We start from the raw sequence: 19,552 nt of genomic DNA, 5'->3' as shown, positions 1-19,552 counted from the left end.
TATCTGCGTTGGATATTGCTTCCTCAAAAATACCCATCAGTAAGTAAAACATGATCTACACTTCACAAAACCACATTGACACCCTTTAATTGCATTCAGAATTTCTCAGTGCCCCACAACGACTTCCTGAAAATTAGATTCTAGCGTTTTCCCTCTGACAGATATTCTGTTCGTCCACAATTGTCCTCTTTCTATCTCCGTCCTTTCCTGAGCAGAGCAGTTGTTATTGACGGGTTCTGAAGAAAGGTTACTCAGTTGAAATGTTAGCTCTGGTTTCCCTCCACTGATGCAGCCAGACTGTTGACTGTCTCCAGCAATTTCTGCTTTTGCTTCAGATATTGAGCATCTGCAGTTCTTTGTTTGATTTCAGAAAGTTGAATCCTGCCTGGATTGCTGTGCTTTGCTCTGCTGCTTTTTCTCAAAAGATGATAGTTCTCCACCTCAATGTCCTCATCTCCTCGGCAAACTGCCACCATTCTCCCAGCTCATAAGAGTCCATCACATTCCCTTATTGCCTGCTCCAATTGTGCACAGCACAGCATCTAACATTCTGTAGCACTCTCTGTCCGGAGTATACTACAAGGTCACCCCAAACAGACACAACCTTACCTTCAAGAGTCCTGCTCTCACCTGGTCCACAATTGCCCTGGTCAAAGATTGGGCTGCATTGTATCCAGCCTCAACCTCAGGATTGGAGTCATCAACCATGGTTGCAGAGTGTATCTCTCGTGTCTCAGTAGCCATCCTTGTAAGGCATAGAATTATAGAATCCATGCAGTGTGGAAAGAGGCCATTTGACCCACCAGATCTACACTGATCCTCTAAAGAGCACCCCACCCTAACCCTGTAACCCTGCATTTGCCATGGCTAACCCCCCTAGCATGCACATCCCTGGACGCTACACGCAATTTTGCAGGCCAATGCACCTAACCTGCACATCTTTGGACAGTGGGAAGGAACTCCACAAAGGCAGGAGGACAACATGGAATCTCCACACAGACAGTCACCCAAGGTTGGAATCGAACCCAGGTCCCTGGCACTGTGAGCAAACAGTGCTAACCACTGAGTGACGGTGCCACCCCATGAGGTTCTGAGTGTTTTCATGGAAACAGCCAGTAGGATTAACATTTGCCGCAGCTGTCACCTTTAGAAACACCGAAATAAGGTGGCCACCTATCCCTTCCATGTCGCTGGTCCAGATTCAGCACTTGGAATGGTTCTGTGACAGTGAGATGCTGCCTAACCTGCTGTGCTTTGACCAGCAACACATTTGCAGCTGTGATCTCCAGCATCTGCAGACCTCATTTTTTACTCGAGTGTTTTGGGATCCCCTCAGCCTGAGATGACACTGCACTTCATTCATCCAAAGGAAATGGCATTAAGAACCAAAGACTCTGGGCCTCCTGTACCTCCTGCACATCCTGAGGGGAGCTTCAGCAGTGGCCTCTTCCTGTGGAAGCTGTTCAGTAACTGCTAGAAGTTGCTGCTGCTCCAAGGCTTTCTGGAACATCTGTGCTCTCCTTCTATTTGTCTCTGCCCTTGTTACATTGCAGCCACGCCAACAACAGCCCCTGCTGTAGTTTGCAGTGCACCAGTGAGGAGATTATCTGAAAGAAAACTGGTCGTTTGCAATGTGAGCAGTCACCATTCCCATCACTCACAAATGACAGTTTAACATCGTTCTCCATACAATGGGGCATGGATCACTCCAACAAGAAAGACCATGGGATGCCTCTGCATGGATGTTTGATGAAGGACTTTATTCCAATGAATGCAGAACCAGTCAGGATCATGTTAGGAGAATGAGGACCCAGACCTTCTCCTCACAGTCCCAAACCACCCAGGAAGACATAGTACACTTAAAGTTCAAGGTGAGAGGAAATCAGTTGCACATCTTTGTGTACCTGAGGAAATCTTATATTATCTTTGTGATTTGTGGCCCACAGATTTTCAAGATTCCATCTGGTTCACAGAGATGACTATCTTCAATTTGCAGAGGTCAAGTTTGCTTGAGACCAGGATTTGCACCCCACACAGTTGGACAATCTATGCACTTCACATGCACAATATTGAGATAGCAGATGGCCTCAACTTGCACTGTGGCTATTGCTGACAATGCAATTGCCCTTGAAGGACTTTACAGAACTCACAGGTCAGGCCCATGTGCTCCATCAGAAGCGAATAATATGGAACTTGAGAGATTGCAATTTTCCAGCTCCAACACCATTGGACTGAAACGGATTTGAAATTTATTTATTGTTACATTATCAGCGATAAGGCATTAATTGCAGAACACCAAATAAGCTTTGCTTTTAATCCAAACTTTCGCAAATTGACTATGACTGAAATCAATGAGTGCCCTTAATTAATGAGAGATTACATTTGAGATAAAACAATCATGACTACATTAATATTTACTTCTCATATTGAATGATCGTATCGGAGGCCTCGTGACAATGGAAAGGTTTGATTACAGTCAGTATAAATGTCGCTGCTCAGGCACAACACTTCAGATTCTGACGAGTCTCTGAACCAACCCAACTGGCACCATGAAGTGGCTACTTGTCGCCCTCGCTTGTATCCAGCTCTCGGAATGTGTGATCAGGTCAGAAATTGTCAAACAATGAGAGAGAATGTATAACCAGACAGCGAGGACGAATAAGACATGACAAAATTTAAAACTTTTGTTCTTTTCTTGTCAGAATGCCTTTGTTTAAGGGCAAATCTGCCCGTGATGTTCTCCAGGAGAAAGGGCTGCTGGAAGAATTCCTGATGAAACATCCATATGATCTCTGCTCAAAATATCAAGTGCCCTACTGCAGCCAATCTCTGGATACAACGGAACCAATGATTAACTACCTAGATGTAAGTCACCCATCGACAAAAAAAAATTCATCATAAACTATATTTGTTGAAGCTTCTGCATATATTTTCATCTTCCATGAGGCTTGTTGTTAATCAGTGATAACAATTCAGTAGATAAACTGTGCTTTTGGATGACATGATGTTATTCTTTAACCTGTTATAATTAACAGCACAAAATCCCAAGGATGGGATTTAGATATCAAGTGTGGTCTGTTGTCATATGCTGAAAATCTCTCGGAGAAATACGGATTAGTTCGGGAAAGCTAAGTAAATTGATTGATTTTTTCAAATAACTGGTTGTCATAATGTGTGGACGACATAAAACCATTTGGCCAAGTGTCATATAAAGCTTTCCAATAAAGTTAAAGCCTGTTGAATGAAATTCGCTCTATGGATATAAAGTTGACTGAGTGACAAGTAGTGAAGTGTTGTGACGAAAAATTATCTTTTTCAGTCTGGAAGAAGTTATAAGATTGGTTTCCCCTGGGATCAATATTTAAAGATCTTGGTCTATTTCAATGGTCTGTACTTGGATGTGCAGGGCACAGTGTCAAACTTTGCAGGGGAAACAAAATTCAGAAATAATGTGAACTGTGAGAAACGTAGTAGTCAAAATGAAGAGGACAGAGATAGTTCGCTGGATTAGGCAAACCCTTATCAGATGAAATTTACCATAGTTGTGTGGTAAACATGTTTACAGGATTGTGGGGGGAAGATAGTGGAGGAGGACTACATGAGTTGCTGTTGCAGTGAGTCAGCAAGACATGCTGCAATGAATGACCATCTGCTTTGCTTGTAACTATTCTCTGATTGTATGGAGCTTGATGCAGAATACCAAATCCAATCTCAAGTCAAAGCTTCTGTTACAGTGTAAGAAGTTACTGGTGACACCTGTTCTCACCAATGGTCGATATTACAGTATGCACTTAATTAACTGCGGTAGGGCTGCTGGCTGGTCTAGCATATCAGTTTGGCATTATTTTTAACAGTAGTTGGATTTGAGATATGATTTGAGATCAAAAGGGTGTAAATTGAAAGTAACATCATCTTAGCAATGGGATATATTACTCAGCAAAACAACAGAACAGAAAGATCGCTTTTTCTTCCAAACTAACTTGACTGCGTCTATGTCATTTATTTCATAAAGTGGTTATAGTGGGATTTACCTTTGTTAAAGGGTATAGAATATAACAAGATGAATAACACGCGTTGCTCACTATATTCCCAGTTGTTAAGTTGTGCTCTTCTCGTTCTTGCTGACAGTTGTCATACTATGGAGCAATCAGCATTGGGAATCCACCACAGAGTTTCACCGTCATCTTTGACACAGGCTCATCCAACCTCTGGGTCCCTTCAGTTTACTGCTCTGAACAGTCATGCAGTGAGTAAATGTTACTGCCGATTTAAACATGTTTCTCTACATGATCACTTTTCTTGTTGAATTCAGCTGTAGAACAAGATTGAAAGAGAATGATATTTCTTGAATATTTGTAGCTTAGCTATGAGCTTTGTAAACCATCAAAAGACTTGGAGAGAAGTTTATTAGAATGCTAATTTCTTGATGGTTACAGCAACTTCTTCCTCTGGAAATGGACAAACTTTTGAGTGAACCTACTCTAAAAGCCTAATATTAATTTAAAATAATTACGCGTTTGTACTCCAAGGTATAAATCAGACTGAAAGGCTGAAAGAATGTAGAAAGACTCCCCAATGTTATAAATAAACAAAACAAATTAAAAGTGTCATATGGAGGTGAATTCTTCTTGATGCTATGTCCTGGAATCTCAGAAAACCTTTCAGTCTTTCAAATTCATGTTGGTCTCTGTAGTGTCAGTGCCATTCCCGGCTTCAGCACCACAGCTCCACTGGTTGATTCCCTCGAAATCCCATCAAATTTCTTTCTGAAGTAATTGATCAGTTTGATGACCGTCACCCTCGTGGGCAGCAACTGCCAGGTCAGTACCACTTGCAGAAAGAAAGGCACCTCCTGATATCCTTTTGCATTTCTTGCTCCAATCCCTCAATCCTGCCCCTTATCTGATTAGCTGATGGCAAAAGCTTTGCTTGAACTACTTGTCTAAAACATCAGAAGAAATTCTAATCTTCTTCAGTTACTCATAGAGTCACAGAGATGTACAGCACGGAAACAGACTCTTTGGTCCAACTTGTCCATGCCACCCAGACATACTAACCCAATCTAGTCCCATTTGACAGCACTTGACCCATATACCTCTAAACCCTTACGATTCATATACCAATCCAGATGCCTCTTAAATACTGTAATTGTACCAGCCTCCACCACTTCCTCTGGCAGCTCATTCCATACACGCACCACCGTCTGCGTGAAAAAGTTGTCCCTTAGGTCACTTTTATATCTTTCCCCTGAAGAACTTTAGGCTCGATCTACAAACTTATTTTCTTTTATGTGTGAGCCAAGTCCTGCGTGCTCTTTAAATAAAGCAATAGGAAAAATATTTAATCTTACACTTTTAGTTTTATTCTATCAGTAAGTGGATAAAGTATACAGAGCTCTGGGTCTTAACCTTTCTGTCCCTGACAAACTACTAAGTAAGTCAGTTCACAAAGAACAAAAGACGTATATCTGTCCCTGACCCAGTCTTTTATACCATACAAAACATCATACCATCACTCAAGTGAAATTGTCTTCTAATTGGCTGTTGCTCTGACTCCATTCCCCACCTCCGCGCATTCCCGGATGTCCGATCCCACGTGACCCTCCTTTGTCTCTGAGAAGGAGCACCACGCGGCCTCCTTTCGGACGCGAAACGGCAGACTCGCACACTTCCGGGGCGTGAAACGGCCAATCACGTGACCTCCCAGCACTCTTCCGGAACGAGAAACAGGGAGACCACGTGACCGCGCCCGCGTCTCGGAGCATCACGTGATCATCCTCTGCGCACGCATCAGAGGACCACGTGACCTCCAAATGCCGAGGACACGCGCACTCGAAAGTTTACCGGTAAGCTATATATATTCTTACACCCCTCTCACCTTAAACCTATGTTCTGTAGTTCTGGACTTCCCCAACCCAAGCAAAACACCTTGTCTGTTTATCCTATCCGTGCCCCTCATGATTTTATAAACCTCTATAAGAGCAGCCCCCAGCCTCTGACGCTCCAGAGAAAACAGCCCTAGCCTGTTCAGCCTCTCCCTATAGCTCAAATTCTCCAACCCTGGCAACATCCTTGTCAATCTTTTCTGAATCCTTTCAAGTTTCACAACATCCTCAAATGCCTTCAGTGCCCAAGAGAATATCCCCAGCTTTTGACCAAACATAGTTCCACTCTGGAAGAATTCTGGTGTCTAAATGTATTTGATTATTGTATTTTTAAGCTACATCAATGACGATGCTAACTGAAGGGCATCCCCCAGTTCACCAGAATGTATGTATGTGGGTGAATGTATACAAGCAAGCGTATGTCCTGCACAGAGAACCTCATCACACATGAACACAAAATGCCTTTCAGGATTGCTCCTCAAAGGAAAGGCAATAGGTAAACATGAATGAAGGTTCAGGAATTTGGAAAGGATTTTTTGTAAAAACTGACACATTTTCCAAACGTGAAGTATTAGATGATTTTTTTTACCATAAATCTCTCTTCCTGTATTGGATTAATTGCTCAAACATTTCTTATTAATATCATGACATGTATGTTCCATTACAGCAATGCATCACAGATTCAATCCCAGTGCATCTTCAACATACCATTCAAACAACCAAGGTGTATCTATCCAGTATGGAACAGGCGCCATGAATGGAATATTGGGATATGACACTGTCAGAGTAAGTCAATTGTGAACTTATCAAATAAATCAAATGACACAACACTGGTAATTAGTGTCTGATGTTACATCTAGGAAGTGAAGACACTAAATTCTTGCAGTCCAACTAACGTGTTGTTTTAATTAGAAGCCAAGACATTGTGTGGATATGTAATGAGAAAGTTGCAGAGTGCGTGCCAACTTGCAAGACAATGATTTGAAATAAATCTTGTCCGAATCCTTCCCATTAGAAATTTGACAAAAGTGTTTCCTATATTCCCAGCCCTTCGGGCCAATTCACATCCTTATGTCTATTGTGTTGGATATGGAATATCACATGTTTTGGGAATCTGTCGTGGCAAAGCAGTAACACTCTGAATCCAAAGATTGCGAGATCAAACACAGTTGTACAAATAATGCAGATCAAGTGAACTGGAGCTTTCTTGCTTCCCAGTGAACTGAATGGAAATAACCACAAGCTACTATTCAAGGAGGGACATACATTTCCTCCCTCATTGTTTTCCCAAAATGTATCCACAAGCCAGGATTGCATAAAAAGGTTTTATTGTTAGTTTATCTCATTGGTGTTCATCATTAGCTGTGTGGGTAATGAGAAGTCTACTTGATAAGAACTGTTGAAGCAAATTAAGGGGAAGTTTAATTCACAAGACAATGTTTTGCTGAATTCCTCAGGTTTTCTCACTTGACCTTATCTTCCTAGATTTCAAACATCAACATCCGCAATCAGGAATTTGGTCTCAGTACTAGTGAACCCGGTGGCTTCTTTTCCTACGTTAAGTTTGACGGAATTCTGGGCATGGGCTACCCATCTCTTGCAGCATCAGGAGCTACAACTGTGTTTGAGAACTTAATGTCTCAGCATCTGGTGGATGAGCCTCTCTTCTCTGTCTACCTGACCAGGTAAGCACTTCTCACATGATTCTTACTCTATGCCGCTGAATGAAGCATGAAGTGGATATTTTCATTGGCATTGGAGCGGATGTAATCCGTTCAGCCCTGTGAATGTTTCACTCAAAATACCTATCTTGCCTGAACTATGAATATCCTTTTTCCTGTGTTGGGATGTCATGAAATCAAGCTCAATGGTGAATTTGAGTAACATGTGAGAGTCAATTATATAGTCTGGTACAATACCTCACATAGGGAAGATCTATGTGCTTTTTGGTTCCCAATGTGCAGTTGATCAAAGGTTCACTCAATTATTCCCCGAGAAGAGAGGGTTATCCATTGATGAGTGGCTCAGTAAATCCATTCTATATTCCATGGAATTCAGAAGACGGAGAGGTGATCTCTTTGATGTTCAATGAACTGTCGTCTGTCACTACTCCCTATGATTAATTAAACAGAGGTGTGGTCACTTAGAGAGAGAGAGAGAGACAGAGAAAGAAAGATTGCAACTTTGTTTGGCAGTTGCAAACATTGGAATAGATGCTTTAAATGCAGTTGAATTAAAACTTACACTGCGTGCCTGGAAAATGGAGTATCATTTCTGTATTTCTCCAAGGTTGAATTTCTCGAAAGATTCACAAGGCATTTTTCCGGGTAGAAACCGTTAGTAAGTTTCCCTCTGAGCTGTGCAATCGAGAACACAGTGGCACGATCCCAGGGTTAATGGGCAGTCATTTCGGCTGAAATGTTGAGGATTGTAACAAATCAGAACATCTGAACATTTTGCATCTGTACACATGACAATTGAGAATGCTCCATTGTTGAGAAAGCTTAAGGCAGAGATTGAAATATTTTTTGGTTCAGAAATTAAAGTACATGCTATATTTCTACTGAGTTCCTATAGCTGCTGATTACAAGTCTTGCTAGGTTTGTCTGCAATATTAAAGACACTTTTTTAAGATTAGATTACTTACAGTGTGGAAACAGGCCCTTCGGCCCAACAGGTCCACACCGACCCATCAAAGTGTAACCCACTCAAACCCATTCCCCGACATTTACCCCTTCACCTAACACTACTCAAACAAATGAATTGATTGTGGGGCACTTACAGCGATCTTGATGATGTGAAATGAATGCATCATTTCAAATGCATTCTTTCAAAGTGAATTTCAAAGTGAATTTTGACATTGAATCTCTTCTCTGGTGTTATCAACCCAATTCTGAATTGAAAGCAATAAAATCGAACGGAGCACAGATTATAACCTGTTTAATTCATTGAAAAGACATAGTTTTTCGACTTTAGCAGTTAGTATCTAATGGAATTGTTGGTGTTGCCCAGAGTATTAATGGCAAGCTTGTACTCAATGACTTTTGACGAGTGAATTATGAAAATGACGTTGATACAATACAGGAAGTCTCAGCACCAAGTACTAGATCCCTAAACCAAAAATATGATGTTTTTCTTTGCTTCTCAGCTTGCTTCTGATTCTTCTATGTTTTACAGACAGGACGGTGCATCTGGAAGTGAAATTGTGTTTGGTGGAATTGACTCAAGTCACTACACAGGTCAGATTCACTGGGTTCCCGTCACTCGTGAGGCCTACTGGCAAATCCTCATTGACCGGTAAGTGATTAACACCATCCACAACTAGGATTGGTACTTTGAACTGACTTAATTTTGTATTGTTCATTAGCCCAATCAGTTTGGGAGCTTTTGAATGTTCGTTAACTCTTGATTCATTTCTCTCCCTCAGGGTGACAATCAATGGGCAGGTTGTGGCCTGCAGTGGAGGTTGTCCAGCCATTGTTGACACTGGCACTTCTCTCCTTGTTGGTCCCAGCACACCCATCAACACCATTCAGCAGTACATTGGAGCAACTCCAAGTTACTATGGCCAGGTAGAGATAGCATGTTTTAATACACTTCTAACATTTAAGTTATTACAAAATACAGATGAGTATATTTGCAAAAAACGTTGCAAATTCTCATTGAGAATTTGCTCAACAAAAGCCTATCAGTTTCTAGCAGCTTGGGTGGAGGGACAAAGATGCAATTATTGGAAGTACATGTTAAATTAATTTTAATAAAGATGTGACAATAGTCATTCTAGTCAGCATATACTACCAGAAATTATGCAAAATGCATCAGTATTTGCGGTAATATTCAGATAAAGGGACTTTACATTTTTGAAGCTGCACGTTCTAGGACAGAAGTCTCTTCTGAAATGGAGTGCAGCATTAGAAGGAAAATCCATTGAATCCAAAAAACAGTTCTCACTTTAAAGTTGAGATGAGCACAAATATTCAAAACAAAACTGAAATTGCTGGTGAAACTCAGCAGGCCTGGAAGCATCTGTGGGGAGAAAGCAGTGATAACATTTTGAGTCCAGTAACTCTTCAACAGATCCTCATCAAATATTCAGAAATATTAATAGTTAATCCTAAATGGAAGTACATTACATCCTCAAAACTGCCATTCCTTTCATTAATCTGTCACTTTTATTTGTGCATTCAGATTGTGACACATATTGCGTTCTGTCATGATGTTAGGATTATGTTATTGCACCATGAATTTTTTTTAATAAATCCTTCCATGGACACAGTGATTGAATACTGTCTCTGTTTCCTTGCAGTACACCATAAACTGTAACAATCTGTACAACATGCCCAATGTGGTCTTCACAATCAATGGAGTCGACTTCCCTCTTCCTCCACAAGCCTACACTTTGCAGGTATATTTTTGGACAACTATACTGTGCTAGAATATACCTAAAATTTCAAAAGATTTAATGGAATGCATTGAATATATTCAATACTCCTCAATAATGTCATGCTCACTAAAGGTGATGATGAGATGAGCCAGTGTTAACTGTGCTTGTTTTCCTTACAGAGCACTTACAACAACCAAAGAAGCTGCATGAGTGGATTTGGTGTGACTGGTGGAAGCCTCTGGATTCTGGGAGATGTTTTCATTGGGGAATATTTTTCCATTTTCGACGTGGGGAACAACCGTGTGGGCTTGGCTAAGGCTGCTTAATTCCTTCGTTTACGTTCTCATTAAAAACACACCCTGATTGGTATTTCCGGGTTGATGTTCAGTGATCACATAGTACCCCAGCACTGCAGTTGTCACATGGCTGCACAGTAAAGTCTTCATTTCTTGAATGAGTATGAGTAAAGGTATACCATTGGCAATAGCCTGTGGACTGTGCTCAGCAGTGCTCCACATTAACTTATAACAAATGAATGTGATTAAATGCCTTGTCAAGGTGGGTTTTTATAGAAACAGATTAAGGACACTGGATCTGGATTGGAAATGAGAACATTGAGACAGTCTAACTATTCCCACACTTTGATTGTGTAGCACTTTTACTTGGTTCTTTCTTGGTTCTGACATTCGCTGTGATAAACTCATGGAGCTGTGATACTCTCCAGAGACATGCAGGTTTCTGTTGAAGAGAGACGTTGTCTGCAGTGAAATCTGAGTTTGTGTAAATGTGATCCTAACATCACACAGCTGCCTTTTCTATTCTCTGGAATCTTCTCATTACAATACCTTCTAAAACGATATAATATAATAAAATCATGAAATGCAATTGCTCAGTTTTCTGTCTCTTATTCCTTTTATGTCTGTATGCACAGGCATCAGAGTTCATTTCACATTTGAGTTGTTTGCTGTAATGATTGATTCATTTCATAGTTTATCACATGCCAGTAGAAATTTTGTCAATCCTCGGAGACAGTCTTGTTAATGATTGTGCACAGAAAGTTGGACGGATGAGGACTAGTTCTGATTCCATTTATGTCTCAGAATAATTTCATTGCAAATTCCCAATCTTTCAAGCTGGCACTCACAGTTCCACTTCAGGCTAACTTTTAGTGAACCCTGGTTTAGAAATTCTAAGATGGCCAGCAACGGTCCCCAGATTTCTGTGCAGAACTCACCCTATGTTTTCAGATCACCACTCACTGTCTCCCGAAAAAAGGTTAACCACTTACTTTTGAGAATGTACATTTCCTGTTTCACAATGCCAATATCAATTTAGGATTTCTGATAGAGGATCTGAGGCATCAAAGGGCAGGACAAGTAACAGCCAGACTGATTGAATACGCTGATTGAAGAAGAGACAAAGGACAATAATGGAGGAAGTAAAAAGTTGCCAATGTAACTCTATTCTACATCAATGAGTGAAATACAAAAATAAATTTGGAAGACGCAAGCTAAGAAAGAATCATAATTATCATAGTGGAGACTTTTAAAATATTTGAATAGAATTCTACACATTTTAACTGCTGTTCTGTACGATTGTAGTTCCGCATTTGTAGAATCAATTTTTCAGAGCCAGAGATGTTGATCAATCAGAATGTAAGGAATAGAAACAGGAATAGAATTTCTGAGTTTGTTAAGTCCCGCTCTGCTTTCTATAAGATCATGGCTAACTTTACTATGACCCCATTTCCACTTCCCTGCCTGCTCCTGATAATATTTGACTCCCTTGTAGATCAAAAACCTGTTGAACAATTTCATGAATCCAAGTGACGTTGCTGTCTGGGATAGAGAATTCCACACATTAACAACCCTCTCCGAGAGAATACTTCTCCTCTCATCCATTTTAAATGGGAGATCTTTTACTCTGAAACTGTGCCTCTTGGTTGTATGTTACCCTATGAAGGGAATCATAATCTCAGCATCTAAGGTCTTGGCTGTACCCCTTCTGAAGACTCAATGTCTCTCATCATCTGAGGCACTTAAAAAAAAGGACACAATGATCTAACTGAGCTTAAACTAGGGTGTTTTAGTTTACAAGGACAAAATAGTATTCTGTTGTTAAAAGTGCATTATTAACAGTGTATTTCCCTAGAGGTTTCCAAAGTGTTTCGTTTACCACAGCTTCACAGCAGGGTTTTGAACCTGTTATGGTTCCAGCTCTTGTTATTACTGGACAAGCCCAATCCCGGACTCAAACCTGGTTTGATACATCATATATTGTTTCTTTTCATTTTAATGAGGTGTTCCGACACTGAAACATAAGCACGCGATGTTACAGAGTGTGCTGTAACAACAAAAGAAAAGCTTGTCAACCAAGAGAAATGAAGATAAAATACAATAATCCAAACTATTTACATTTTCAAACATTTTCAAACAAACAGCAAATCTATTAATCCCAGAACACTAATTTACAAATTCTAAACAAAACCAGCATCCCTGGTATAGTATCCGAAAGCACTCCTTATACAGCAGCCAAACCAGAGAAAGGAAATATTTTCCTAACACCTCAGTAGGCTTACATAACTTACAGAATGCTGTCAGCTTCTTCCTGGAGCAATCATTCTTCTGATCTTAAATGTACGGAGATTCAAATATCCTCTTCAATTTTTTTAAAATCCCAGTGCTTCTGGTTTGGTCTGTCACTAACTCTGTACTCACAAGTCAGCTTGTTATGGGATATTCTTCCCTTCACAGACAAACTGTTCTGTACATCTATACACTTCACTGCACTGCAAAAAACAAAGCAAAGCTCTGAGCTATGTGTGCTTCCTCTAATGTTATAACAAAATTAAACCTGGAAATTTCTTATAGACCTTAAAGTCGACCTTTCCAAATTGTAAAACAAGCTAAAGGAACAGAATGATGAAGGGCTTATGCTCGAAACGTCGAATTCTCTATTCCTGAGATGCTGCCTGGCCTGCTGTGCTTTAACCAGCAACACATTTTCAGCTGTGATCTCCAGCATCTGCAGACCTCATTTTTTACTAAGGGAACAGAATACCCACTAATGCTGCAAAGGTAGCTTGCACAAACTGTCTTAAAGAGAAACCACATGTTTACAGAAATACTTTAAAAAGTTCATTATTAACTCAGACATGCAGAAGACCCATGAGCCACAAACCAAATTTAAAATAAATTATATACAAATATTTTAATCATGTAGTTTATATCACAAAAATGATAAAAACACATTAACATAAGAAATTAGAGCAGGAGTAGGCCATCCGGCCCATCAAGCTTGCTCTGCCATTCAATAAAATCACGGCTGATCTTTTCATGGACTCAGCACCACTTACCCACTTGCTTACTTAACCCTTAGTTCCTTTCAAAAATCTATCCATCTTTGCCTGAAAAATATTTTAAGCTCGACAGACTTGTGAATTTGCAGATGAGGTATACAGTGACATTACAGTGAGAGCAGTATAATGTAGATGCTTTGAACAAGTGTAATTGAGGACAGAGATGGCCACTACATGGTCAACATTTATATCATGCAGATTTGTTTGAAGAAATTCCTTGAAGTCTAGTCTGAATCTAAAGAAAGAGACAAACTCATAGCAAAACAACAGAGGGTGATAAATGACCCAACAACCCTAGAAAAGGTTTGGAACCACATGAATAAATGATATTCATCCAGAATTGTGGAGTAGGTACCTGATCTTCTGAAAACAGAAAGAACTGCAGCTGTTGGAAATCAGAAACAAATATTACTGGAAAAGATCAGCAAGTCTGGCAGCAGATTCTGAGAAAGTGTCAGTGTGCAAATGTTAAACCTGATTTTTTAATTTGAGAGATATTGTGTTTATTACTTTAAGTGTATTACTGTTTTAAGATAGCATAGACAAGCAGTCAGCAGCTGAAATGGGATTGTTGATAGAATGAGGCTACAACAGTTGTGGAAACAGCAACTAGCAACTGCTGCACTCCATAGGCAAATCCTCATTGAAAACGAGGTTAGAAGCACCAGGTCAGGAAAAGAGAGAAAAGCCAGAAACGCTTCAAAAATACAGAGGCTGTCGGAAAGGAAACTCTGTAAAGAGCAACTGAAGATTGCGAGAAGTCATGTTCGAGAACTTCAAGTGAGAAAAGAATAGTTTTATGAAAAGCAATGCAAATATCTGAGGGGAAGACAAGGGTGTGGAAAGGGGATTTCTTACATCTGGCAGGGAGCATCACCAGCGTTGATATCTGATGTCATGAGATGCAGCTACAAGGAAAAGTGAAAGGAATAGAAAATAAATTTTGACAGCTCGACAGACTTGTGAGCTCTTTGGTTTAACCCAAGCAACAGGTGGTTATTTCTGAACAAAACAGACTTGATGGGCCAAAGGACCTTTATTCTGTGCTGGAGTCTTCTGTGGCTCTACCATTCAATGAAAGTAGTTAAAAATCACACAACACCAGGTTATAGTCCAACAGGTTTATTTGGAAGTACAAGCTTTCAGAGCACAGCTCCTTCATCAAGTAGCTAGTGGGACTGGATCAGAAGGCAAAGAATTTAGAATGATAGATCAAAGTGTCACACAACTAATGTGATGTATTGATCAAATCTCAATAGCTGCTAAGTCTATAATCGCTCAGAACAGGTTGTAGACTTATTGTGTGCATGCATGTGTGAGGGACAGAGAGAGTGAGAGAATGTGTGCATGTGTGTGGTAGAGAAGGAGTGTGTGTGTGTGTGTGTGTGTGTGTGTGTGTGTGTGTGCCATGTGTGTGTATCTGAGAGACAGCATCTGCATGAGAGAGAGTCTGTGTGAGTGTGAGTCTGTGAGAATGTAAGAGTGTAGGGTGTATAGTGTAGTGGGGTCACCTGTAATGTGATGTGAATTCAAGATCCTGGTGAGACCATCCTCATGTTACAAAGACCTCATAAGTAAACGTGAGGAGCTGTGTTTCAGATGCAATTCGGAATTTATTCAAACATTATAGTTAGCATGCCACAAACGAAAGAAGGCATTAAAATAATTTAAAGCTATGAGCAAACTTATCAGAACACTGGATAGAAAATCTATTATTAATTAATTATTCCGCGATAGCAACATCCCATAAACACACCCTTGACAACAGGCAAATTCAGAATACAGGTTGTCTCACATGCAACCCCAATAGTGGCAAAGAACCCTTGCTTATGGCTAAACATTAAACCTAAAATCTCTGGTTCAGTAGGAGCTCGAACACACCCACTCAGGATGCCTCTATCGTTCAAACTTTTTTAAAGAAACAAGGATTCACAAGTTGTTTATCATTTTATTGACTGCTCATGCCCTGTCCCCCAATCTCTTTCTAAAAGAAACTAGGACAAAATACACCTCTTCAAGCCACAGTATCGTTTCCAGTGCATTAACCTAATGAGCGTTGTTTTTTTAACCTGCATTAATCTGTAAGTCAATTGGAAACATTGGATAGTTTGATTTTAAATCTTTTTACTTTTGTAATGACTCTGGTAATAGTGAGGCTTGGTTTCCAGCTCACTATCCCAATGAGTCATATCACATTGATTCATAATGTTAATGAGAACATGATAGGGCCATCTGCAGAACTGACATAGTTTTCTTTAGTGATAGGCACTAAGATAGTCAATGGCAAGTGAATTATCAAAATATTGTAAAGAAATGTGAAAAGTAAGGCTATAAATGATCATAATAAAATACTGCAGATACTGAATAGCTGAAACAAACAGAAAATGCTGGAAAAAGTCAGCCGGTCTGGCAGCATCTGTGGAGAGAGAAACAAAGTTAATGTTTTGAGTCTGATATGACTCTTATGCAGCACAGATAAGTTATTGTGTTGATTGTGTTTGAAGGAGAGAACTTGATAAACATTTAACTAAGTGCGTCTTCAGCAAATACTTAAATGAAATCTGTAATAACTGTGCCCTAAGTCTCAAAGTGTCAGGTTTAGATCACACCAAGAATTCAGAAAAGATTGACAAAGATGTTGCAGGAGTTGGAGGGTTTCAGTGTAGGGAGAGGTAAAATTGGCTGGGACATTTTTTTCCCTGAAGTATCAGAGGCTGAGGGGTGACTTTATAGAAGTTTATAAAATCATCAGAAGCATGAATAGGGTGAAGAGCCAAGGCCTTTTCCCTCGGTATGATAGTCCAAAACTGGAGGGAATAGATTTAATATTAGTGGGGAAAGATTTGAAAGCGAGCTAAGGGACAACTTTTCCATGCAGAGAGAGGTGTGTGCATTGAACGAGCTGTCAGAGGAGGTGGTGGAAGCTGACACATTTACAACATTTAAATGTACAGGATGGGAGAAGAGGGATATGGTCCCAATGTTGGCAAATGGGGTGAGATTAATTTAGAAAATCTATTTGACATGGACAAGTTGGACCGAAGGATGTATTTCTGTGCTGTATATCCCTATGACTATGTTTCTCACACAACACAGTTAACCTGATTAACAGTCATACCTGAGGAGTCACTGGTCACCTTTAATAATACAGGCATTGGTCTCACAGCTTAAGTTTCTGTGGGATGCCTGACCCACGAATTTTATTTTACATTGCCTGACTTCCTCCACTGAAAACACTTTAAGTGGTTTCCCACCTGTCACTTGGCTGGGTCCCTTCTTTTAATGGTGGAGACAGTGTGTTTTCTCTACCTGGCTTCCCTTCCTTCTCCACTATTTCTCAACAGTACTTACTTTTCCAGGATGTCTGATCTATAAATGTTTCCAGACCCTAGTCTGCCTGAGGCTGTGTTAACTCATAACTGTCATCTGGAATGGCTGCCTGCCTGTCCTCTGCTAATCCCTGCTGCCCAGCTAACTAGGAATTCCAAACGTGCCTGGTCAGACCATTTCCTCAGGGTGTTAAAATTACTAGTATGTTTTAGCACAAACTGATATTCACTTAAAATAACACCCTCTGCAGCACAGTCTTTGAGGTGGAAACCTTATGAGTTGTTCCTGTCAGTCTAATCTCCCACAGCCGTGTGCATTGTGTTAGATTGACCACGTTAACTGCTGTGCTGTTTGAAAGAAATAATGAAGGCGTTCATCTCTCCTTCATGAAGTTTTGAATGAAATGGGTGAACGCAAATACTTCAGTGCTTACGTCTGAATTTAGAGTGGTTTCCTTACCAGAGATATTGTTAATGACACGGTGGTTAGCACTGCTGTCTAACAATATTCCCAACTTCTTCAGACAAGGTGACATTTTCTAGCTTACTCCTGGGTAAAATGAATGTTTTCCCTCAATGTAAAGCACCAAGCACTTTCTTTGAGACGAATTGTGAGATTAAATTCTCCGACTGCAGCCTTTACAAATCTTCCAACAAAAATGGCAAGCAAATCATTGATTACTATCCTTTTAAAACTTTAAGTTTTCCTCGTTTTTCAGCTTCTGGTATTAGTTTTCAACAGGCTTTTGCTTAATTTGCTAATATTCAGTTTAAGTTAAACTCAAGAACCTCCCAAGTCTGTCGTGCTGTCAAAATTTATTTTCTATTCCTTTCACTTTTCTTTGTAGCTGCATCTCATGACATCAGATATCAACGCTGGTGATGCTCCCTGCCAGGCGTAAGAAATCCCCTTTACACACCTTTGTCTTCCCCCTCAGATATTTGCATTGCTTTTCATAAAACTATTCCTTTCTCACTTGAGGTTCTCTAACATGACTTCTCGCAATCTTCAGTTGCTCTTCACAGAGTTTCCTTTCCGACAGCCTCTGTATTTTTGAAGTGTTTCTGGCTTTTCTCTCTTTTCCTGCTCATGTTCATGCCCTGGTGCTTCTAACCTCGTTTTCAATGATGATTTGCCTTTGGAGTGCAGCAGTTGCTAGTTGCTGTTTCCACAACTGTTGTAGCCTCATTCTATCAACAATCCCATTTCAGCTGCTGACTGCTTGTCTATGCTATCTTAAAACAGTAATACACTTAAAGTAATAAACACAATTTCTCTCAAATTAAAAGATCAGGTTTAACATTTGCACACAGACACTTTCTCAGAATCTGCTGCCAGACTAGCTGATCTTTTCCAACAATAATTGTTTCTGATTTCCAACCTCTGTAGTTCTTTCTATTTTCAGAAGATCAGGTACCTACTCCACAATTCTGGATGATTATCATTTATTCATGTGGTTCCAAATCTTTTCTAGGGTTGTTGGGTCATTTATCACCCTCTGTTGTTTTGCTATGAGTTTGTCTCTTTCTTTAGATTCAGACTAGACTTCAAGGAGTTTCTTCAAACAAATCTGCATGATATAAATGTTGACCATGTAGTGGCCATCTCTGTCCTCAATTACACTTGTTCAAAGCATCTACATTATACTGCTCTCACTGTAATGTCACTGTATACCTCACCTGCAAATTCACAAGTCTGTCAAGCTGTCAAAATATTTTTCAGGCAAAGATGGATAGATTTTTGAATGGAACTAAGGGGTAAGCAACCCCTTAGCAAACGGGTAAGTGGTGCTGAGTCCATGAAAAGATCAGCCGTGATTTTATTGAATGGCAGAGCAAGCTTGATGGGCCGGATGGCCTACTCCGGCTCTGATTTCTTATGTTAATGTGTTTTTATCTTTTTGTGATATAAACTACATGATTAAAATATTTGTATATAATTTATTTTAAATTTGGTTTGTGACTCATGGGTCTTCTGCATGTCTGAGTTAATAATGAACTTTTTAAAGTATTTCTGTAACGATGTGGTTTCTCTTTAAGACAGTTTGTGCAAGCGACCTTTGCAGCATTAGTGGGTATTCTGTTCCTTTAGTCTGTTTTACAATTTGGTAAGGTCGACTTTAAGGTCTGTTAGAAATTTCCAGGTTTAGTTTCTTTATAACATTAGAGGGAGCACACATAGCTCAGAGCTTTGCTTTGTTTTTGGCAGTGCAGAGAAGTGTATAGATGTACAGAGCAGTTTGTCTGTGAAGGGAAGAATATCCCATTACAAGCTGACTTGTGAGTACAGAGTTAGTGACAGAACAAATGAGAAGCACTGGGATTAAAAAAAACGAAGAGGATATTTGAATCTCCGTACATTTAAGATCAGAAGAATGATTGCTCCAGGAAGAAGCTGACAGCATTCTGTAAGTTATGTAAGCCTACTGAGGTGTTAGGAAAATATTTCCTTTCTCTGGTTTGACTGCTGTATAAGGAGTGCTTTCGGATACGATACTAGGGATGCTGGTTTTGTTTAGAATTTTTAAATTAGTGTCCTGGGATGAAAAGATTTGCTATTTGTTTGAAAATGTTGAATCTGTAAATAGTTTGGATTA

The 19,552-nt window shown here is 39.9% G+C and overlaps 1 protein-coding gene across 1 annotated transcript; it reads left to right on the top strand.

The window, feature by feature from the left end:
- Window positions 1-2,549: 2,549 nt before the first annotated feature.
- LOC132828156 (pepsin A-like) lies at window positions 2,550-10,594 on the top strand. Its single transcript, XM_060845082.1, has 9 exons — window positions 2,550-2,605; window positions 2,703-2,865; window positions 4,129-4,246; window positions 6,552-6,670; window positions 7,370-7,569; window positions 9,062-9,181; window positions 9,312-9,456; window positions 10,191-10,289; window positions 10,448-10,594. Exons 1-9 carry the CDS (start codon window positions 2,550-2,552, stop codon window positions 10,592-10,594), a joined length of 1,167 nt encoding a protein of 388 aa, XP_060701065.1.
- The last annotated feature ends 8,958 nt before the right edge of the window (window positions 10,595-19,552 follow it).

Source organism: Hemiscyllium ocellatum, chromosome 26 (genome assembly GCF_020745735.1).
Source record: "Hemiscyllium ocellatum isolate sHemOce1 chromosome 26, sHemOce1.pat.X.cur, whole genome shotgun sequence".
In the NCBI taxonomy this organism is placed as follows: domain Eukaryota; kingdom Metazoa; phylum Chordata; class Chondrichthyes; order Orectolobiformes; family Hemiscylliidae; genus Hemiscyllium; species Hemiscyllium ocellatum.
This window is presented reverse-complemented; position numbering and strand designations above follow the sequence as displayed.

Coding starts and splice junctions, on each gene's coding strand:
- LOC132828156 (XM_060845082.1), top strand. CDS start 2,550: ATGAAGTGGCTACTTGTCGCCCTCGCTTGTATCCAGCTCTCGGAATGT. Junction 2,606..2,702: donor CTCTCGGAATGTGTGATCAG/GTCAGAAATTGT, acceptor TTTTCTTGTCAG/AATGCCTTTGTTTAAGGGCA. Junction 9,457..10,190: donor CTCCAAGTTACTATGGCCAG/GTAGAGATAGCA, acceptor GTTTCCTTGCAG/TACACCATAAACTGTAACAA.